The 24,307-nt window shown below is 38.7% G+C and overlaps 1 protein-coding gene across 1 annotated transcript in view; it reads right to left on the bottom strand.

Moving 5' to 3' along the window:
* The window catches only part of adck1 (aarF domain containing kinase 1), a 135,341-nt gene that overhangs the window by 38,210 nt on the left and 72,824 nt on the right, over positions 1–24,307 (bottom strand). Inside the window, exons 4-7 of the mRNA XM_084742999.1 lie at positions 20,076–20,234; positions 17,820–17,978; positions 11,992–12,108; positions 447–596 (exon numbers count right to left, since the gene is read on the bottom strand). Of these exons, the coding sequence (XP_084599125.1) occupies positions 447–596; positions 11,992–12,108; positions 17,820–17,978; positions 20,076–20,234 (585 nt within the window). The remainder of the gene's footprint in view (positions 1–446; positions 597–11,991; positions 12,109–17,819; positions 17,979–20,075; positions 20,235–24,307) is intronic.

Below are 24,307 nucleotides of genomic sequence, written 5' to 3'. Positions count from 1 at the left end.
CTAACAATCAAACAGCGTGTGTGTGTGTGTGTGTGTGTGTGTGTGTGTGTGTGTGTGTGTGTGTGTGTGTGTGTGTGTGTGTGTGTGTGTGTATGTGTGTGCGTGCGCGCGTGTGTGTGTGTGTGTGAAACATGAGTGCACACACATACGTGAGTATGATTTAGGCTGTGACGCACTAATCCAAACCCAGTACACTGCACTCTGCTTCAAATGAGTTGTTTATCAAAAAGCTTTTATCCCGCCAGAGCTCCACTAAAAGTGAGTGTGTCGCGCCATCCATGGTTTTTTTTTTTTTGGTTTTGTTTTGTTTTTTTTGGTTTACGTGCATCCTGACTGTGTGTTTGAACCTATTTACTCAAGGCCTCAGCCGGCAGCATGAAAAATGGACCGCAATATTAGAACAAATGGTGTTTTCTTTACGTGTGGGCAGCCCGGAGATTTCCCACCTGATAAAGGCCATGATCGAGCAGGACAATCTCCGTCTTCTTGCTCCGGGGACACTTTCGGACCAGCACGTTCCCAGGGTGCGGGTCACAGTGAACGAAGCCGTGGACGAAGATCATTTCGCTGTACATCTTGCCCAGGTTCTCTGAGATCTGTTGAGAACACAATGAGGACGTGCACAGTTAAATCCAAATAGATTTCACAAATTTGATGAAAAAAGACTGGAAAGAGAGGCTGTAAAAAAAAAAAAAACAGTATGGAGAGGTCTGCTGTCTCTCCAATATAATGGGACTAAATGGCTTTCGGCTTCAGTGCTCAAAGCACCAAAAACATACATCTGAGAAATTCAAAACCAGCGTCTCATTCCAAAAATCATGACCTGCTTACTCAAGATAATCCACAGACATTGTTGTGAGCAGTTTCATGTGGGAACTACTTTTGTCTGCAGTAGAATCTACCTGAACTATTTTCTTTTCTGCTAGAAAGAAAGTAGCTCCTACATGAAACTGCTCACAACAATGTGTGCGAATTATCTTGATTAACCATGTCATGATTTTTTTTGAAAGAGGTTTTGAATTTTTCAAATATTTTTTTTTCGTGCTTTGAGCACCACAAGCTGAGTGCCTTTCAGTCCCAGTATCTAGATGGATGAAAAGCACCACAGGCCAGGGGGAAAATATGTATTTTTGATTCTGAAGTGAATTGTCCCTGTGGCAATATTGGTTTATTGAGTGTCGAGTAAGGCCACTACACACAAAACTAAACAATGTGAAAGATGAAAAAAAAGTTTTCCATCACCCATCCATCTCACAGAATAAACACACTTTATTTATTACAAATATATAGAGACATGTTGACACAGGCCTACAGTATTTTTTGGATTGAGTACTTGAGTGTAATCTTTAGAGACAGCCATTCAAAACATTCAAATCTCCTGCTCCCTACAGGTTCAGAAATTTTAATGCTGTAATTTTTAAAAAAAAATGATCCCTCATCCCCTATTTTATCATTTCTTTATTATCCCTGCCAGGTGATTATGCACGTGAATGCGTGCACGATCAACTGATCTGCATCTTGTCCCAGACCCAGTCTTGAATACAATCAGACTGATCAGCCTGATTTTATTTTTTTCTGTGTGTGCACATTCATGACTGTACACTGAAGGACCTCTGTGATTCAGACTTTAACACTTTTTTGTTTTTATGGCTGGAGGCTTTTCAGGTCATCCCATTCTTGTGAACATCACAAATGCTTTGAGGGAATTTCTTCAAACTTTGCACAAATGACCATTTGGACTCAAAGAGGAATTGCATACATTTTGGTAGTCAAAGGTCAAAAATCACTGACAAACTTCTCTGGACATAACTCAAGAATTCATATGCCAAGTACAACAGCAGAAATGTCAGACATGGATGTAAACTGTAACTTGACTGGATGATGGAGACATACATGACCGCTCTGTTTTATACGACCACTGACAGCTGACTTCTCACTGTTCTTAGCCAGCCACTAGGGGCCGCAAGTGATCAACAGCTGCTTCAGTTTCAAATCTTGTTTCAGCTCAGGAAAGCACATGAAGGGGGTCATATAACTATTGGTGTAACTGTGCAAATCTCCCCTAGTTGCATCCGGTAGTTGTGGTGGCATTGCAGTAGGTGCTTCACCATCTGTTACGTGGCGGGGTTCTGCACTCTACTGAGTGAATGAGCTCTTCTAGCATCCTCTTTATTGTATGACTTTTGAATTGTGGGGAAAAAGTAAATATCCAATCTGTGATGAATTTGTCCGCATCCCAAGTTCAGTGTGTAGGTGCAGGGCCTGCCTTTTGCTGTCACTCTGATTTATTGTATGCCCTATTATCCTGTAGAAGCAGAGTGAGAGTTTCTGGCACTTCACCTACTTCCAAGGTGCATGGAGAAGGGAAAAGGGGCTATAGAGGTCAAAACTCCAGCAACACTTGTATAATATATAGAACAACTTTATTCTTAGACCTGGGATGCCCAGGTTGCTCAGTTACTAGAGCATGCACCCCATACACTGAGGATAAAGTTTACATTCTTCCCAATCTCTCCTTTACGGTCATATCCTCAGCTGTCCTATCAATAAAGGCATACACTCCCCTCCACCAAATAATATTAAAGGGATAGTCCACCCAAAAATGAAAATTCAGTCATTATCTACTCACCCTCATGTCAATTGAGGGTCGGGTTTTATTTTGTTAGTCCGCTGGAGTTTCACAGGAAAACAGTGTTGCAGAATCTCCCAAACAATAGAAGTGAATGGTGACCAGTTTTCAAACGCTAAAAAACAACAGAATAAAAATATAAAATGCACACACCCAGTTCAGACAGTATGGATGTGCACATGAACGTGGCTCCAAGTTAAGGATCGACAGGGAAGATTCAGGCTAAAAACATCTTGTCAATAACACTTTCTTTAGTTTGAAAATGACCAGTATGAAAACTGGTCACCATTCACTTTCATTATTTGGGAGATTCTGCAATGCTGTTTTTGGACAGTGTTTTGTGGACTAAAAATTAAACCCCACATTAAATCAGTGTGAGGGTGAGTAGATAATGACTGAATTTGTCATTTGAACATGTCAGTTTGCGGCTTTAACCAGGGTCTTTATAACACACACAAACAACCTTTAAATAGGGTAGGTATTAGCACTGTGAGAAAAAAAAGAAGCATAGAATAACAATATTTTAAGTTATACTAACTGTACTAGAATCCCTGACCAGTCACTCTCTGTTATGTCTACCCTTACCCTTTCTTCACCTTTTGTAATGATAAATTATTTCACTTAAATTGCAATTTAGTGTTTAGACTTTGGTTTGGTGAGCAGGAAGAGAACAACCGTTTTATTTTTCTGATTACTGTGGCTACTTCAAATTGCAGCAGCCAAAAGGCATGACTTGGTGTGGTGACTAAATGAAAGAGCAGCAGAGAAATTTTCCTCTTATGTACATGCTAATTTAATTTTCTGAATTCAACTAGAGCGCTTAAACTCTGCAGAAGTGATTCATGGTTAGTCATGCGTTCATGCTGGTGGATCATGCCACCAGTGCAAAATGGGGCCCAGGAAGACACATCAGACACACACACACACGTTTTTCAATACTTGTATGGACCCTCATTGACAAAATGCTACATGCTCTAACACAGGGGTCAACAATATTAACAACCAAAAGAGCCAGTTTGGTTGAAAATGGAAAAAAGACTTAAAACTTTAAGCCACAACTATTAAATTCCCTATTTTCCTCAGTTTTCATTTTTTGGATTAAGCATCCATAGCTATTCAAGGGAGACAAGACTAGCCACTGCCAAAATTTAGAGGAAAAGGCACCAAGCCATGTACGTAGTCTGTGACGCACATTATAGTTGACGAAATATCAAAACTTTTTTTTTAAAATTCTGGGTGTAGGGTACACAATTCTAAAATTCTATTATATTATTCTACCAAATAATTCTAAGTAAGAATAGTTATTCATTTCCATTTAATTTTTTTGTCAGTTCACAGAGAGCTGCTGGAAAGGGGCCAAAGAGCCACATGTGACTCTGCAGCTGCAGGTTGCAGACCCCTGCTCTAACCTTAACCTAAACCTTATATTAAGCTGAACCGTAAAATCGACTTTTAGGGCTCTATTTTCACAGGATGAAAAAGAATACTTTATCAAACATTATAGATGGCTGTGTTAGAAGTTGTGACAATCATGGCCAATCACATTTACTGCTCACTTCTCCTTTAAGGATCGTGTTCTGAGTTTGTCACACCACAGAAACGTGTTATTAACCACCACCCAGACAAATATGAATGATTAATAAAAATCGCTAAGTATATAAAATTAGCTACAAATGAACAGCTCTGAAACACTGGGGGTGTGTCCACTCTGCTGTCTCGGTGTCAAGCACCACTACGACCTGAAAACCACCTGAAACATGGATGCTCAGTCTAGCAGCTTTATTGGACATGTCCAGACATGTTTGAGCCACCAGAGCCAGAGGACAGTGACAGGATGTTTTTTTTTTTTTCTTCTGTGTCGGGTTGTTTGAACTGAAGTGAGCTGAAGTGAACTGCTGGGCTGATTTGGACTGAGAGAGTCGCTGAAGGTACGTTTGTAACTGACCGTTAGGGAGGGTGAGGCGGTATTGTCCGTGTGTCGGTTCAGGGGGTTTATATAGTGTAGGGGGACCATGGCTCTGGCACATCACCAAGCCATGTTTCTGAACCACTGAAAAAATTCTGAACACAGAAAATTGTGAGAATTGTGAGTTTAACCATCTAACTCCACAATTCAGTCCTACATACATGGTATCAGCAACTATGTTCTAACATGTATAATGAGTTCAGAAGAAAAAACTCAAGTTCCCTTTACACAGCCTTTAAATACAGGACTCTCTCCATCATGAAGCTCAGGCAGTTTACGGACCCTGTTTTTTTCCTCAGACGAAACTTATTGTTGTTTGGGACGTGCAGAGTTTAAAAAATTAGAGTATATGAAAATACAGCAGCTCAAATATATTGCCACAAGCAGATGACAGCTCTTTTTAAGTCGACTACACTTTCCTGGAAAAGGTTTTTGGGGGGTTATTTTGTGTTTTTTTATAATTTCAGAAATTATTTGATGTATTTATTCAGTTCAATTTGATACTTTCACATGCAAAAACAATTGCTGTCAATCTGGGAACCAAGACTTCTGTTTATTTGCTATTTTATCTGTTTATCTGCAGTTTATTTTTGTTTGTTACATTAGTTGTCATTGACCGTCCCAGAGTTAGATACATAGCAAAATGTGATCAGCAGTCTCTGGGCAGGGCAAAATACACTAAATTTATAAAAATTTAACTCAAACAATCATATTGCTCATCAAAGCCACACGTCTACCTGTATTAGAATTAAAAATAGTAAAGAAAAGGCTATTATCATTTTATTATTAGATTAAAATCATCTTATCATTATCTGATATGCATTAAAACAATATTTGGAGTAAAACTTGAAGGAAAAATCTGTAATATGATGTATCATCAGAAATCAAGGAAACATGTTGAAGTTAAAACGCTCACTTAACTTCACTTGAAACGCTACAGCCACAGTGTCCGCCTTTAAAATTTCTATTTGTATGTCTGTTTAACATTAATCAAATTAATGCTGAATTTTCACTAAATTATTTAGTGTCTGTTTATGAGTAAAACAAAAATCATTAATAATCCTGCAGAAGTTGTAGATGTTTATAACGTTAAATTCAGCAAAATGTTAACGGAGGTTGGCAGCCAGTGAGACAGGCAGCCACTGAACTCATCATCCAGAAAGTGCGTTTTCAGAGCAGTGGGCTTTTGTGTTCAGGATAACAGGCTGCACTTTACATTGGCAGACAACTGACAGTTACAAACAGCTGATCAGCTTACAGTGGAAGACTCGCTGTCACTTGTAATTGTAAATTTACAAGGTTGTGGGCATCCTGCGCTCCTGCAGAGCTGCCTGTCTCTGCTGTGTAAAAGGGGACTGGGGGAAACAACTTGCTCCAACCAAAGATTGTACATTAAACCTATTTAATATACAGTCTATGGCTCCAGCTTGCTATTTGGACTTCTGTGCTCATTTTTGCACACACAATAGGCACATATTGCTCCTTAAACTAGTTAAAAAATGTACATGGAAGTGGAAAATATGATGAAAACATTAATAAAGGTTTTTTTTAAAAAAAAAGTTGTGTGTGCACCATCACTGAATAAACTGACCAAAATATTTTGGAAAACACGCAAACAGCTGCCGTCCTGCTCGGGCCGCATGGGGTGTCAACAAGATACCGACCCAGCACAGTCGAGGAAATAACCAGTTCAGCGGTGCAATGATGCATGATGCATCATGTACGCACACCAAAATAGAACCCAGAACCTTCAAACAGTTCTTTGACATAGTGAGGAGGAAAGTGGTCCTCACAGAGATAGCAATGCATGCACACACACCTATTTAGCAAGAAAGCAGATAGCCAACAAATTATCTCAGAGAAGAATGGGCAGACACTAATTGCCATTAATTAGAGCTCCTCAGATTGTCACTGGAGAGAAAGTGAAGTCCACACACACACACATACACACACACGCACACACACACACACAGAGCGGTGATCATGATTTTACTGCTGGGTTGCAAACAGAGGAAGGGGTGAGATGCACTGCTATTAATTTTCCTGTTTGCTCTGCAATATCCTGTTTCTGTTTGCTTCACAAAACGTCTGAGTGTTTCTAAAGCTCCCAGCTTCACTAACACATGCTGTGTTGTTTCCTTTTTATCAGGAGATCAAAACTGCAGTTTAGCACAGGTTATGCTCTCCAAACTGACGTGACACAGTGTTCAGTGATATTTCTCAGGCCAGGCCAACAGATCACATTCTTGTAACTGAAATACTCGGCACTCTGTATATGTCTGCGTACAGTAAAAGCTACAAAGAGAGACAAACAAAAGCATTCAGGGAAAGATTTATATGAGGTTGCAAAAGTGTCATGAGTATTCACAAATAAAAGTCAAGTGTAGGAAATGATTTCAAAATAAAAGCAACCTCCCAGTGAATGTGATGTGCGTGTCTACTAAATTTGTGATTGCTAACATGTTAGCCACGACAGCTTCACAGGGTCAGGGCTCAACAATAAGGCTTGCCTGGGGTAAGTAAAAGTCAGCAAGTAAATCAAGTGGTTAAAAAAAAAGAGCAATTAAACCATTTCAATAATTGATTAATGCCTAAAGTATTTTTTTATGTCAGAAAATGTTTCTTTCAGCCTGTCAAATATGGAGATTTCCAGCTTTTCTTTGTTTATTATCACATCAAACTGGATTTCTTTGAGTTTTGGACTAACAAGACACTAAAAGACATCACCTGGGACTTTGTGAAACTGGAATGGGATTTGTTTTTACTATTTTCTGACATTTCATTGAAGTTGCAGCTCAAGATTAAACATGACAATTAACTTCAGTCTTTGTTGGTGTTTGATAACCGCCAATAAAATTACATTTCACAGAGGCAAGTAAAAAAAAAAAAACTTTGTGAAAGCAGATTTCAGATGAAAAAAAAAACCCATTAAACCTTGAAGGTGATAATAAAAAGTAAAACTTAGTGGTACCTTAAGTAGTTTTTGGGTACTTGTACTTTTCTGTGAAGAAAATTTCGAGTCTGTACTTCTGCTCGTACTTGAATATACATTATACCATGTAATTTACTTAGTTACTTTCAAAACCATAATTGAGTACTGAGTACAAGCTGAATCAATATCCAAACTTTTCATCTGCATTTTTGTAGCCAATCAGGTGATCTGATCACAAACAGGCCAATGAAAACCAGGACATGTGGATGAAAAACTAAACGCTGCAGCAGCACAGGCATAAGGATGTTACTAATTAATCATTAATCGATTAAGCTGCATCGAGAATTTAAGCAACTGAAACTCTATCCATAAATATTTAATCAGTAGTTTAGAAATAGCAGTGTCTGCGCCTCATTTGACAGTGTTTTGTCTGGCTGAGCCATTTGTTGCATCAGGAAACTTAAAATGACAAAACAGAAAAAAACTGAAAATAAGAAAGAAGTTTTCATACATTATTACAATATATATATTATTAATGCTTAATCGATTGTTACCATTTTCAACTATCAGTTAAGGAAAACCCACAATTCCCATGAAACCTCTGACTGAATGTCTGCTGTTGATAATATATTAAAGTAGTAGAAATAGTAAAGTTACTAATACTGAGTAGTTTTTTAGACGAGTACTTTGAACTTTTACGTAAGTAGTTTTCTAACACCAGTACATTTACTTCTAATTGAGTAATATTTTAGTAATGGAACAGCACTTGTACTTGAGTACAGATTTTCAGTACTCTTTCCACCACTGACTACGTGTAAACAAATAATTAAATTGTGCCAAACAAAAAGTTTCTGCACACTACAAAGTGAATCATGCAAAACAACACATACTAAATCTATTAATTCCCACTCTGAATAGAAGACTTGTACTGGTACTGTACTGTGTTGCTGAAAAATTGACTTGCATTGAGCATTTATTTATTCTTAATTTTCTCCGGTTGATTTGTACAGCCTGTGACTTTATATAAAAACAGTGCAACTCTAATCAATTCAGTGTTGACACTGTGTGATATATTATGCCTTTAAACTGAATACCTTTGGGTTTTAATCTGATAAAATATGGAACTTTTTATCACCTTGGACTTTAAAGAAACTTGGGTGGACATTTTTCACTATTTTCTGACATTTTATAGACATTGCAGCAGTAGATTACACATGAAAATTAAATAAAGTTTTTGTTGATATTCAAAAGCACTAAATAAATACAAAAAATTGTACAGGGTCAAGGGTCAAGTCCGTTCAGTGGATGCAGTCGTATCTTAAATCTTACCAATCTGGGGAAGAATGCAAAGAAAAATTGGAGCAAAGCTTTGGCCAATTCTGGTCACGTCAAGGGGCCGAGCTCAGAAGAAAGTCTATTTGGGCCCTCATCCATCTTGTGATTACACACACAGACACGGGGCCCAGCATGCACTGCTGCCACCTAATAATTCTATCCATCCTGTCCTTCTGTGTGTGCGTGTGTGTTTTATTATGTCCTCTATCTGTCTCATCAGCTGTCCTCTAACACTCTTCATCACTGCTTAATGCTCTGACAGTGTGTCCCCGCCTGTGTTGTGTGTTTGAAGGTATGTGTTCATGTGCACATGAAAAGACCAACAAATTATTTACTGCGAGTTTATTTGTCATTGTCTTCTCGATCTCCACACGTGTGTGTCCTTGTGGGTGTGTTGTATTGTAACTGAATCAGATCAGAGTCGGTATTTTCTGTTTTTCATGTATGATGGTGCTGAAAAAATGCTGTTTTTAATGAATTAATTATTTTAATGTTGCAGTCTAATGGTTCAAGATTAGTTAATTGATCATGTATAGCATAACTGAAAGCAAACAACAATTTTGATATCTGATTAATTGTTGAAGTCATTTATGATGTGCTGAAAAAAAAATTTGAGGGTGTAACTTTGGGTCTTGAAAATTGTGATGGGCTTTTTTTAAATTCTTTTTTTTTTTATCTCTTTTTACTAGAATAAACATGTATTTATTGACTTTGGTAAATTCACTGCATTCAACAGCTGTTTTGGCCCCAACCTGGTGGCAGCGGCTCCCAAAGCACTGTGAGCCATTAGATATTAGTTCATTGCCCTGATTGATTGATTGATTGATTGTCAGCTGATTGAATCAGTTTTAAAAGTAGTATAGGGATCATCACCATCAACTACAAGTGTGTCTTGTTTATTAGCTTTACATCACTCCATGATTTATCACTATTTGATTGATCGTAATATTGTTTGAGCAAATAAATATCTCAAATAAATCTTTATAAACTTTATTTGGATTTGAAAGATTGGCAACTCTGTTTAACTACAACAAGGCCTCTTTTGCTCTTTTCAGAAAAGTGAAAATTCTTTCAAGGAAACGTGTTAAGTTGAAATACTGGCTCCACTTGACACGAATGCTGCAGCTGCTGTGTCCTCCTTTGAGATTTCCTTTACGTGCCAGAATAACTGTCTTGTGAGTTTCACATTACATTACACTGAATTTTCGCTGAATGAGGAAGTGCCTGTTCATGGGTTGTAAGAAAAAACTTGCGTAGATGTTCATAACTGTTAAATTGAGCAAAATGTTAATGGAGTTTGGCAGTAGTGAGACAGGCAGCCACTTATCTTATCATCCACAGTGTGCTATTTCAGAGCAGTGGGCTTTTGTTTTCAGGATAACAGGCTTAACTTTACATTGACAGACCACTGACAATTATAAACAGCTGATCAGCTTACAGTGGAGGACTCGTCCATGCTTGTTATTGTAAATTTACAAGGTTGCAGGCATCCTGCTCTCCTGCAGAGCTCCTGCAGAGCTCCTGCAGGCTGCCTGTCTCTGCTCTGTCTGGGGAGGAGTACTTGCTTCAACCATAGATTGTATATTAAACAGGATTACAACCTATTTAATATACAGTCTATGGCTCCAACTCGCTATTTTGACTGCTGGACTTATTTTTGCAAATGCAATGGCTACATATTTCTCCTTTAAAGTCCACCTCCAGTCATGTTTTAAACAACAGAAAATGCTCTGCCAGAAGGAATACATTGGGGTTTTTTTTTTCAAAGTAAGTTCAAATGGCTTACATATAACTCTACAGCTTGACCTCATTTAGTATTGAAGGATTTGTGAATATGCAAATAGTCCCCACCCTCTCCACACACACCACATATTGGACCTTTTTCTACTGACTGCTCTCTTCTGCTAGTTGTGTGTTTCTTGCTGTCATTTTTTTTTTGGTTTAGTTTTTATTTAATTTTTTTTTTTTTGTTATTGTTCTTCTAAAGTGAGGGGATAACCACTGTACAAACCTGTGGTTTCTTGACCTCCGACACATCTCTTACTTTTTCATTATATGAAGTTTATGCCAACCTATGTTAATGCAAATTAAAAAAAGAACTAGTTACAGAACTATTTCTGTGCACATTTTGTACATCATTTTACTTTTTATTCTCTATTTCTTCTTCTATTTTTCACTCTATATAAATATATTGCCATTCTATATCTATATATTGCTGTTTTGGAGAATAAGCCACATGTTTTACATACTCCTGTTGTATATATTTGGTTGTACAACTGCTATATTGTCTCGGTATATATTGTAGTAGACTGTACATGTTTTTATACACCTGTTTTCTATCTTCTTTTAATTGTTCTATGCTCTATATTTTTATATTCTTGAATAGGAGCATCTATAATGTGAACAATTTCCCCCTGGGGATCAATAAAGTATTTCTGATTCTGGTTCTGATACAACAGTATATCACAGCTATGCAAAAAAGTAAAAGAAACACAGCTCTCAATTTTGATGTGGGTCTTTCTCTCCCTCCCACACACTCTCCTCATTTACACAAACAAAATAGACACATACACACAAGCTTTTAATTATTCAAAGGCTGTGTGCCATGAGAACACTGGGGCGTAGAACAGAAAAGGGGTGAAACAGTAGAGATTACACCTTGTGATGACATTAGCGAGCACAGAGCTGTGCCATTATGGCGTATCTGCACAGGAGGCCTTTCAGTCGCACTTCTCAGTCTCACATGTGTGTGATGAACAGATACGTTTCTATTTTAAACAATACAGCTGCCTTCACAGACCTGCCTTATTTAAATGAGACCTGGAGCATGTTTGTGCGCTTCCAAGTTTATTTCATTTCAGCTTTACACATAGAACTACACTGATTGTGCTTTAAGCTCTGACAAAATTTGGACGACCTACACTCAACACTGTGCCTGAATGCATCTCGTGCAGATGCAGGACTGAAGCCGCCGCTGCTAACATGCTGTTTTCACTAAGCGAGCCGTGTAGACAAGTTGTTAGTATGTGTGCGTGCGGGTGTGTGTGTGATAGCAGCAGGATTATCAGTCAATAAACTATTAGCTTGTGTGACCTCCACACAGAGGGCGGGCGGAGCAGCAGGCAGTACCTCGTTGACATTGATGCCGTGTTTCTTCATGTAGCCCCTGTCGTTGACCTGCCCCCCCTCGGCAAACTCCATGGTCAGGATCCGCTTCGTGCTCAGGTGCCAGTGGATAACAGGAACCTGAGGAGACAAAGAGGGACAGAGGAGGAGAGGAAGCGACAAAATGTATCTTCTTTTCGAGACATTATGTTGTTTGTTTTTATTACATTTTTGGCTGACAGTTTGTGGAAGTATTTGTCATTTGTCATTGTTCTGTGCAGCTGTCTTACAGGTGTGCATTAGATTACAGGTTTGAGTTTAGATAGCCGGTTCTATTTTGGATGCATGCTGGTAAAACAACAAATTGAATTGGGCTGACAGTCTACCAATTCTCTATCAAAGCTTTCATCTTCTCTTTCTGTTTTAATAGCAGGACAGGAGCAATATGCAGCAACCGCACGCCCAAAAATGAGTGCAGCATTCCAAATAGCAAGTTGGAGCCACATGCTGTATATTAAGCAGGTTGTAATCCTGTTTTAATGCGTGATCTATGGTTGAAGCAAGTTGTTTCCTCCCCATCCCTTCCTCTCCAGACTCAGGGAAGCACAGGCAGGCTGCAGGAACACTGCAGGAGCGCAGGACGCTCGCTACATCATTAACTGACAATACCATGTGCGGTCGAGTCCTCCGCTGTTTTTAACTGTAAATTGTCTGCCAATGTAAAGTTGCTTAGTCGTACACTCCAGTGGAAGCTGCCAGCAGAGAAACAAATGCGATTGGTTGATTGATTGCTTTTATATTTTGTTTTGTTTTTGTCACAGACTGACATGAAGTTAGCTCATAGCTGCTAACTTGCTAACACTAGCTCTGCTGCTGCATAGACACGTTACATAATAAGGGACTTTTATGTCTTTTCATAAGACAACCTGTCAGTAACTATTATACTTCAACCTGAGCTCAACTACACACTTGTCTTCTTTAGTTGACCTAAAACAGCGCCAACAGCAGCGTCCATAGGGGTCGCCATTGTTGCTACTACTCCTCTATGGTTCTGGGGCATGCAGTGGGCGCACAGCTTGACAAAGGACTTAATCCAGCCTTATGGTGCCTTATTCAAGAAACCGCTGTTACATGTTACACATTACGATGCCAGATAAGAGAGTCAGTCAACTCAGTGGAGTGGGCAAGTTTGAAAGTCTGGACCCCAAGCAATGAGAGTGCTGAAATGAGCCACGGATTATTAAAATATAATTTATGCATTTCATGTCATGCTCAGGGGCTGTGCAAAATATTTCAGAGAAGTGTCACTGGCCCACAGGCCACACTTTGAGAACCCCTGATTTAGGAGGAACTATTGGCAGAAATAGAATATAATGTTCATAACTATGTTTTAGTGTAAAGTCACCTGAAAATAAGAATAATTTTTGTTACCTTAAAATGAGCCTTTTATATCTACAGAGGGAGCAACTCCTCTTCCATGGAGGTTGCCATGTTTCACAAGAGGGTCTTTTGCGTATTTCATGAGTTTTGTTGTTCTCCTACACACTTGGAAGGGTGAGGGGAGGTATTTGCAATCTGGAAGCTCACCATAAGATGTTAATCCAACACAGTGGTCCTTTAATATTAGAATGTATTAAAGAAATTTACTGTAATAAATCAGAATATTACCATGATGTGTTGTCAGAGATCAAGGAAAGATGTTAAGTTGAAATCCTGGCTTTACTTGACATGAACGCTGCAGCTATGGTGTCCTCCTTTTAAATTTCCTGTCCAGACCATAATAACTGTTTTTTGTGTCTGTTTCACATTACTCAGAGTTCAAATTGATGCTTAATTTTCACTGAATGAAGAAGAACCTGTTTTAAGTTGTAAGGAAACATCAATTAATAAACTTGTAAAAAAAACTGGCAGGCAGTGAGACAGGCAGCCACTTATCTTATCATCCAGCGTGTGTTATTTCAGAGCAGTGGGCTTCTGTTTTCAAGAAAACAGGCTGAACTTTATGTTGACAGAAAACTGACAGTTATAAGCAGCTGATCAACTTACAGCGGATGTCGCTTGTTATTTTGATTTACGAGATTGTGCGCATCCTGCACCCTTGCAGCGCTCCTGCAGCGCTCCTGCAGCCTGCCTGTCTCTGCTGTGTCTGGAGAGGAGGGGGGAGAACTTGCTTCAACCATAGATTGTATATTAAACAGGATTACAGCCTGTTTAATACAGTCTATAGCTCCAGCCCACAATTTGGACTGCTGTATTGCTGTAACTCCACCTCCAGTCATGTTTTAAACAATATAAAATGCTTTGCAAGAAAGAATGCATTGTGTCTGACATTTTTCTTTTCAAAATAATAATAATATGCGTATGGCCCCTGCCCTCTAACACCCACCCCTACCCCCAAGTACCTGCATATGGCTTCTCCTCAGTTTTGCTGACTAATCACGGAAACTAGCTACGATTGGTTTCTCTTGTGGGCGGGGCATCACCTTGATTAACGGGATTGGTTCCTTAGGTTTATGATGTCATATACTCAGCCTGACTGAATCCGTTTTTTTCGAGACTGCCTTTGCTCACTGCAGTTTCAAAGCAAGAAATGCTCAGACATGGTGTTTACTGCTCATTTCCCTCCTGATATGTCCCGTAACACATGAAAAACACCACATGGTGATTTTCACTGAAGGGGATCTTTGAGTATATGACTTTAAATTGATTTGATATGAGATTGGATATTGGGTATCGATTCAATAAAATGCTGTTGAAGACCAACCTCATCAGAGTAAACCATCCTAAAGTGTAGAAACATATGAACCACATCAAACCTATTGTGAGGTTACTTTTGTATCAATATAAGAAAAACACTCAGACATAAGTACAGCACACTGGCTCTATGATAACTTATTGACAGGTGGCAGTGAATTCTTCTGAATAAAATATAAATGTAGTGAAGGTGCTTTTGAATCGATGTGTCTGCGGCAGCCTGTCAGATAACCTGAGTCCTGCCCCTCAGCTCACCTCTGTTAAAGTGGGTTTCAAACAATCCTCCTCTCTCTGCCTCTCTGATTAGTTTTTATCCACAACTCTCTGATAAGTAAGTGTGTGTGCGCATGTGTGGGGGTGTGCGTGTGTGTGTGTTAGCATCCGCATTATCTATCGTGCATTCAAGATTTTCCTTTGGTATAAAACAAAGGCTTCCATATTCCAATTTTAGCTCTGTATTTTGTCTTCTTTTATGGCTTCCCTCCTACTATTGTTCATTGTGTCTGCATCAAGAGGACGGACTGTACAGTCACAAGCGCCACAGTCAAATTACTTGCATTTCATTGAGCAACGCTGTGCTGTAGAATGACAAATAAATAAATTAGCTTTTTGAAAGCATTGTGTTATACAGATTAATCACAGCACCTGGTAAATTGGACAGCTAAAGTGATTTTTCTAAGGCCTTGCAAGTAAACATGCTCATTCAAAATGAGGCGAATCTGTCAACACTGTGTTCATCACACAGTGAATAAAAGTTACTTCAGTTAGCTTGTAACTGAAAATGGTTATCACGCAGAAATCTTAAAGGGCAATGTGCAGATATGGCCACCTGTCGAAGGTCACTACAAACAAATAGGGGTCAACATATCACCAGAGTAACCATTGCTTGTTGTACTTTTTGCTGTAGCGATCTTTGGCTCGAGATTCGAGCTGTCTTAGCTGTGCAGCTAGTGGACCTATTAAGTTGCGTTTCCACCACGTGAACTTTCTCCACAGACCAGGGACGTATCTAGCATTTTGGGGGCTCTATGCAAAATGTTATTTAGGGGGCCCTTTTTTGTGAAACTATGCACTGTAAAAAATAATAAGAAAAGAAAAGAAAAGACAAACTGCCTTCACTGGAGCTTTGAATCAAACTGAAACTCTTAAGTTTTGAAATAAACTAATCACAGTTTTGCTGACCTATAAGCTTTTATTGAGATAATTTACTTTTCTTCTTGAAATAAATTTCTTTGAGTTCAAAAAAAAATTGCACTTCAATATTTGTTCACAGTGAACCTGATCTGTCATTATGTGGGTGCTTGAAAATTAAACAGCTGTGGCTGAAAATATTAAATTTTTAATCATTCACATTCACTTTATTGAGTTTTCTCATTAATTTTTGAAATACAATTTTGCAGGGTTTCTTAAACTCAAAGATTAAAGTTTATCTAAAGTGAAACAGTAAATTATCTCTTAACATTATTAATTGATAAGACTTTTCTTTTTAAAGTTATGAGTTCGAATTAGGCTCAGAACTCAAAAATCTATCGAAGTAAGTCACCTTGAAATTTTGCGTTTTCTCAGCTTTTTTGATTTTGCAGTGTGGTGGGGGTACTCCAAATGTTTGAAAGTGAATCAGTCTGGTTCACTGTAAGAGGAAAAGAGCTCTTCAAATCAATTCAAATAAAACATCTCACGTTGACCTGAGCAACTTAAACCTACAGAAAATGATAATACATGGGAAACAAGTGTGGCTCCCCAGTATATCCAGTGAGCGGCAGTTGTCTGGGACAAAATGTCTTGTTGATCCCAGAGGTCTGAGGAGAACGGCCAGACTAGTTCAAGATGATATAAGGGCTACAATAACCCGTTAGAACCAAGGTATGTAGAAGACCATCTCTGAACGCAACACGTCGAACCTTGAAGCAGATGGGCTACAGCAGCAGAAGACCACACCAGGTGCCACTCCTGTCAGCTAAGAACAAGAAACTGAGGCTACAATTCACACAGGATCACCAACACTGGACAATAGAAGGTTGGAAAAATGTTGCCTGGTCTGATGATCTTGACTTCTGCTGTGACATTCAGATGGTAGGGTCAGACGTTGGCGTAAACAACGTGAAAGTATGGATCCATCCTGCCTTGTATCAATGGTTCAGGCTGCTGCTGGTGGTTTAATAGTGTGGGGGATATTTTCTTGGTACATCCTGGGCACCTTAGTACCAGTTGAGCATCATTTAAACGCCACAGTCTTGAGTACCGTTGCTAACCATGTCCATCCCTTTATGACCACTAGCAAGGTGTACCTAATAAAGTGGCAGGTGAGTGTATACCGCAGTGATGGAAAAATATAGAGGCACAAGACAATGTGAGGTCATAAAAGGTCATAAAATTAAATCTAAAAGGTGAAAGAAGTTACAGAGCAGGAGTTATGAACATGTCAAAACTTTGGAAATCTGACTTTTTAATTATCATGTTAATTTTAGACTCCGCTCCGGCCAACTGGAGTTTTACTGGATGTATTGGAAGGCATTTGCACACAATTATCCTTCATTCTGCCGAGTTTTATGTCTCTGTCTGGATCACATGCCAACTTATACAATTAAAAAACGCTGAACAAAAAGAAGCAAATGACAAAAGAATACAAAACCAAAAAAAGTTTGAGCTCTCTGGGTTTTTGAACGTCGAACAAAAGAAGGCCGCTGGTGAAAGAAGTCTAATTCACATTCTCCAGAGCAAATAAAAGTTCTCAAACAGACATATTAAGAAAAAGGACACCAGGAAATTAAATGATAATGGACGTGAAGTCCAACTGTGTCTAGCAAAAGGAATGTGATTTGTAGTGTTCTGCTAACCCTGCTCTGTTAGAATTTAGGAAGAGTCGACAGGCAGCACAGAGGAAGCTGTCACACACACAGAGGAAAGTCTGACCTCTATTAACTGTACTGAAGACAATTTTAAAATGCTACAGCCTCAAATTGAAAGGGACGGTCTCGGATTATTACCAGCTGTTTACTTTATGTGAGCACGCATGGATCAAAAATAAATCCCACTGTGAACTCCACAGGCCTGTTATATTATAAAAGTAAGCCAAGAGGGAAAATGTGACGTTTTACCTTCAGGAAGGGGAAGTGGGCCAACATTTTGGCCACCTTCTCGGCGTTGTGTCCCTCGTTGAGGAAGTCGAGCTCCAGCGGCATGTTCTTCTTGGCCTCCTCCACCAACCACATGAAGGCGAAGTCAGGGAAGAGCCAATGGACCGCTCTCACCAGCACCTGTGAATGACAAACCAGAACCAGCCTCACTATCAAGGACAAGAAAACAAGCATGCACTCACACAGTGATGTCCTGTCGATGGCTGACACATGTCAGTACGTGTTAGGACAAGGACAGCTGATGAGATTCTACAAGGTCTTTTTTTTATCACCTGTGTGAGGCACTCTGTGAGTACTGTCATTTAAAAAGCTTTACATATATATAAAAACTACATAAAAATGACAAAGGGGGTTGGACTATAGTGTTATTATATTGCACAGCTGGAGATGCATCTTGGTTGCTTAGTAACTATCACTTGTCTCTATCAGAGAAACTTTGCAAGCAGTCTTAAGTTCCATTATCCTGCATACATTAAAATACAAAGAATTACAATAAACTGTTCTAATTATATAGGATAATTGTAGAAAGTAGGGGAGACTGGGGGAAAGTGTGACACTTTTTGTCTCAGCAGCCATAACTCACTGAATGTTTGTGTTAGACCTCTCAAATTTTGACATGGTGTACCCCAACTATAAGTAGCAAAGTTTCCAATTATTTGTATTGTTTTATTTTTTTGCAAAATTAGCACATAGACCAAACCGGAGGAGCTGGAAATATTATATTATTATACATATTACATTGTGCTGTATGGCTCTGTAGGCTTTTATTTTTTGGATCAGTTTGTTTCCAGCCTTTTCTGGTGGGCTATGATTATTTTTTCCTGACAGCTCCAGGAAGAAATTTGTTAAAAATGTTAAAATAAAATGTTTTATAATCTTATGAAATGCATTTAATTGTTAATTGTTAATTGTTAATGTTTGTTTCTTATTTTTAGGAATCCTAGATTGATCTAAAATGTGAATGGGATCTCCAAATCTCTTAACCTACAGAAAATACTGTTAATATATCACCTGTTCTTGAGAATTATGACTAATCATCTCCTACAAATACTGTATTCTTCACAGATTTATATATATGTATTATATGTAATTTCTGAAATGTTTTGGTTTGCTTTAGTTTTTTTTACTTTCTAAATTTTCCTTGTCCCAAACAAGAATTTACAACTACTTTAAACAATTTTAAAATGTGTTAAAAAAAAAACCTTCAGAATCTCAAAACTAACACCCACTGATAACACAGGTATATAAATGTGCTACTATAATCGTATTTGTTTAAAGTTGTCTCACAGATTACCATCAACTCTGTGAGATTTTTACCAAAAAAAAAAAAATAAAGATTTAATCAGGCATAAAAAGGGTCAGCTATACCCTAAGGACCCCATCTCACTTCCTGGTTTAAAAAAGGCAGGAATACTGCTCAAGCACTGGTAAACTTTCTATTTTTCTCAAATTCATGAAGTAATATTGCAATCAGATGTGTCTCAACCATAACATGTCAACTCTGTAGTCCTTCTAAATCAAAGCTAAATAAGAATTATGGTTTAAAAATGTGTATTTTGATTAACATTAAGAGAACTCTGAGACACTTAAAAAAGAAACCTATCCGATTTTCAATCTGACAGAGGGGACACCTACATTTAATAAAATAATAATAATAATAATAATCACTAAGAAGCTGGCCCCTTACAAAGTTTAATAGCCAAGAGTTTAATCAAAACCCCTTGAAATACAGTTTGTCCCAAAATTTACATTTTGGTGTTAAAAGATATCTCAACAGAATAAATTTATTCATCTCTTAATTGGGTATTTGTCAAGAGGAAGTTGGCATGACCTGCAGGTTGTGGGCCGGTCCGCTCTGATCACTCTCAGCTATCAATAAAGGGGAACACTTTTTAATTGCACTGTTAAAATGTGGAAATATTTGAGCGTCTGACGTCCCTCTCACTCACAGCACTAAACGCTTCAGTTCAGACCTCAGCTGAATGCAGAAGTGTGTGGCAGAGCCTGAGTCATGCTCAGTGATGTGGCAGCTCCATCACTCCAACATCTCTCCCCTCAGCTGCATGTCGATGGGTCCTGTGTGTGTGCACGTCTGTATTTTGTATGTGTGTGTGTAAACTGTTTAATGGAGTGAAAAAGCTGAATTTCCACCTTGTGGAATAATAAAGTACTTTTTCTTCTTCACTTATTCCAAATTAGTTCATAAGACAGACTCACCTCCATCACCACTATGTCCTTGGAGCTCTGTCTCTGGACTTTGGGGTGCTGGACTTTGACGGCCACTGTCCTCCCATCATGCAGCACTGCCTTGTGGACCTGGGCTAAGGAGGCTGCGCCCTGAGGCTTCTCCTCAAAGGAGACAAATAAGTCTGACAGCTGCAGGAGAGAGATATGAATGGAGGGAGCAGAGGGTAAACGAGGGATGGAGAGTGATAAAGAAGACAGGAGGGAAAGGGGTGTGGAGGTGGGAGTGGGAGAGAAGTGTAATCATCAATCTGATCTGAACTCTATTTACAAGCTATTATTAGATACTGTACAACTGAAGGAGGCTAAACAAATTACACAGAGGTGTGCATGGAGGTAGAAACGTGATTAATTCTCTCAATTTTAGCTTTGGCAAAGTATGGATTTGTCACGTCATGGCAATAACACACCAAATCAGCTGAGACGAGGCTACTGATTGATGTGCAAAGATGTAATGATGATGGTTGGTATTAGGTTTGTGTTTGAGACGACTCAGCTGACACCAAACCAAGACAGAGACCAAGAGGGGGCCAAGAATGCACAGCTGTCCCGCAACTGTCCTGCTTTCAGCTGTCCAAGACTTCACAAGAATGGTCCCAAACTGAAGTTTCTGATCATTAAACATTTCCTTTGAACAAGTATAATAGATTGTACAATGCTGAGTCTAAAAAAGTTGAATAAAGCGTGAATAAATGATTTGCAAATCCTTTTCGACCTAGATTCAGTTGAATACAGTAAAAAGACAAGATATTTAATATTCAAAATTCTTAACTTTATTGTCTTGATTAAATATACACTCATTCTGAATTTGATAACTGCAACATGACCCCAAAAAAGTTGGGACAGGATCATGTTTATCACTGTGATAAATCACCTTTTCTTTTGACAACGCTCAGTAAGTGTTTGGAAACTGACGACAAAATTGTTGAAGTTTTGAAAGTGAATTCTTTCTCTTTCTTGCTTGACACATGACATTAGGTGCTCAACAGTCCGGGGTCTCTGTTGTCGACAGGTCAGGACTGCAGGCAGGTCAGTCTAGTACCTGAACTCTTTTACTACCAAGACACACTGTTGGAACACGTCCACAATGTATCTTGACATTGTCTCGCTGAAATAAGAAGAAAAAGACATCATCTGGATGACAATTACCCATGATGCTATGGGCACTATCACACCCCCACACCATCACCAATGTTTTCTTTAGAACTTTGCACTGGTAACAATCTGGATGGCATTTCTCCTCTTTAACCCAAAGGACACAACATCCATTATTTCCAAAAACAGTCTGAAATGTGGACTCATCAGACCACAGCACACTTTCCCACTTTGTGTCAGTCCATCTCAGATGAGCTCGGGTCCAGAGAAGTCTGCAGTGTTTCTGGATGTTGTGTTTACTGACAATGGTTTTCCAAAGTGTTCCTGAGCCCATGTAGTATCCTTTATACAATGATGTGGGTTTTTAATGCGGTGCTGCCTGACAAGTCAAACGTCACAGACATTCAATGTGGGTTTTCAGCCTTCCTCCTTACGTGCAGAGTTTTCTCTGGATTCTCTGAATCTTTTGATGATATTGAAGATTTTAAATGGTGTTCATAAACTGTTGGATTATTTGCCCACACAGTTTTTGACTGGTGAACCTCACCCTGTCCCTGCTTGTAGATGATGATGATACTGTCATCTGTTACCAATTAACCTGCTCACCTGTAGAATGCTCCAAACAGATGTTTTCTGAGCATTTCATAACTTTCACAGTCTTCTGCTCCTCCTGTCTTTTTTGAAACGCACTGCAGGCATCAAATTCAGAATGAGTGCACATTTAGAAACCGCAATGAAGTCAATCACTCTGAACACTAAATATCTTGTCTTTGTCTTGTATTCAACTGAACATGGGTCAAAAGGATTTGCAGATCATTGCATTTTGTTCTCATTTGCGTTTTACTCAGCATCCCAGCTTTTTTGGAATCAGGGTTGTATGCAATTACATACATTTAAACAATGCAATTATTGTTTTGACACTTTCATGCGCCACACAGTAGATGAAATGTAAGAGAACAAATGTATGTTCAAATGACAAAGCAACCTTGAATAATAATACTGCTATAACAGGGTGCAACACGTGGAGAAAATACTAACCATTACAAACATATCTTCATATGAATACAGAATGTGTAGGTAAACTGGAATGCACAGGAACGGTAAATCATCATCAAATGATAGCTGATGGGTCCTGAGATTGGGAAAATACAAACTCAGCGGCCCTCAGCTATACTGCTGCCGGCGTGATGGATACACCCTCTCTGAGCTAAACACAGGACAAAGATTCAACCAAACAAAACAGTGTGTATTTAGTCATGTTTAACTATACAGGTTCCTGGGTGGACATCAACACAATATGCTTAGGTGAGTGAGTGACCTTAAATGACTGAATGAATTAGCACTCATTTATGTTTACCAGGATGCAGGACCGTCAAGTTATAACATTTTCATACACCTTCAGGCAAAAAAAAGTAACCCTTTAGTTTCTCGATATATTTTCAGTTTATATAAGTAACTATTTAGAAAGTTGTTGTGACAATTTTGTTATAATATGTATCTCTGCTGTCCCAGAATTGTCCCAGACACCATATCTTTGTGTCCCTTTGTGCTATTTTTATTGTCCCCGGGACATAGGGACATTCTGCTGAGCACTGCAAGAATGTGTTAAAGAATGAGCCCAGAGAGGTGGAGGAGTGGGGGGGGGGGGGGCTCAGAACCAGACAAATATGAATAAAAAAATCACAATTAATATAAAGCAAAAAAGAAGCGAGTAATCCTTTGATGTTTTAGTAAAGGCAGGATCTAAGAGATCACAGTGGGCTCAGTTAGACACAAAGACTGCAGCAGATGATGAGAACACTATGAGTTAGGCCTACTATAGAAACTGAGAGGCATTCTCAAGAGTGTGTTTGAATTTTTACTTGGAAATTAAGTTTGGAACGTGAATCTAAATATATAAAGTCACTCCAACATCAAAAATACATATTTTGATCCTGGTCCATTGTGCTATTTATTCATTTAGATTTTTTTTTGGTGCAAATTGCAGAGTTTTGGAGATATCGCCCGTAAAGATGTCTGCCTCCTCTGCAATATAATTGAACTAGCTTATGGTGCTCAAAGCACAAAAAAACAAAACCAGCTTCTCTTTCCAAAAATCATGACCCGGTTAGTCAAGATAATCCACAGATCATTGTGTGAGCAGCTTTATGTAGGAACTACTTTTTTTCCTGCAGTAGAATCTACCAGAACTACTTTCTTTTCAACTAGAAAGAAAATAGATCCTACATGAAATTGCTCACAACAAGGTCTGTGGATTATCTCTACCATCGATATCTCCAAAACTCTGCAACTTTAAGCAATGAATTACATCACTTTCAAGTAATTATGAAACTAATTCATGAACAAGCTGTTCTATAAATTAAGGTAGCTCTTTAAAAGGATGCAACAAAAGGTGGATACAACTTTTCCCTGCACTTTTAAACCATGCACATTTTTAACAGCGTTGTCTTCCTGCCTACATGCTTCCTGACAGTGGCCATGAGGGACCGGGATCATAAGGACGTCCACCTGCTCCTGCACAACAAGCAAAAACTAAAAGTACAAACACTGAGCCGAGGACTGTTTGGAATAAGGTATTACCACCAGATGCATTTTCAGTGTCAGTGGAAGATCATCGTGTAAAGATGTGGACTGTAAAGACTGCATTCAGTTTTGTGAGGGCAGTCTAATCCTATCCTGACGTATTTCTCTATACCAAAATAAGAAACAGAGGTTATGATTGAAAGGGGAAAGACTTTAATTTGTTAAAAAGAGGAAAAAATGCCAATGGGCAGAGATAATCTTACTTGTTCAGCATGTGCAGCATCCCTTGTTTCAGCAGTTTTATAGATGTGAGGGTTTCAAGAGTTACTACCTCACAGCAACAAGGTCTTTCTGAACAACTTGTCTGAGTCTACATTTCATTTTCTACCTGCCTTCAGGTGACTTTGTAGTTCCCAGTATCAAGAAAATGACACTGAAACTTGTGAAACAAGCTGATCTGTGCCGGCAGGAGAAAGATTTTATTGGTTATAAGAAAATTTGAAGGCAGCTGAATGGTAGAGATGGAGATTTTTCAGTGTTACCTCTCTGTTGAATGCAGTCTCGTTAGGCAGCAGTCAGATTGGGGT

The sequence above is a fragment of the Lutjanus erythropterus genome, chromosome 18 (genome assembly GCF_056507025.1).
Source record: "Lutjanus erythropterus isolate fLutEry1 chromosome 18, fLutEry1.hap2, whole genome shotgun sequence".
In the NCBI taxonomy this organism is placed as follows: Eukaryota; Metazoa; Chordata; class Actinopteri; order Lutjaniformes; family Lutjanidae; genus Lutjanus; species Lutjanus erythropterus.
Note: the sequence above shows the minus strand (reverse complement) of the source record. Positions and strands in the feature narration are given on the sequence as shown.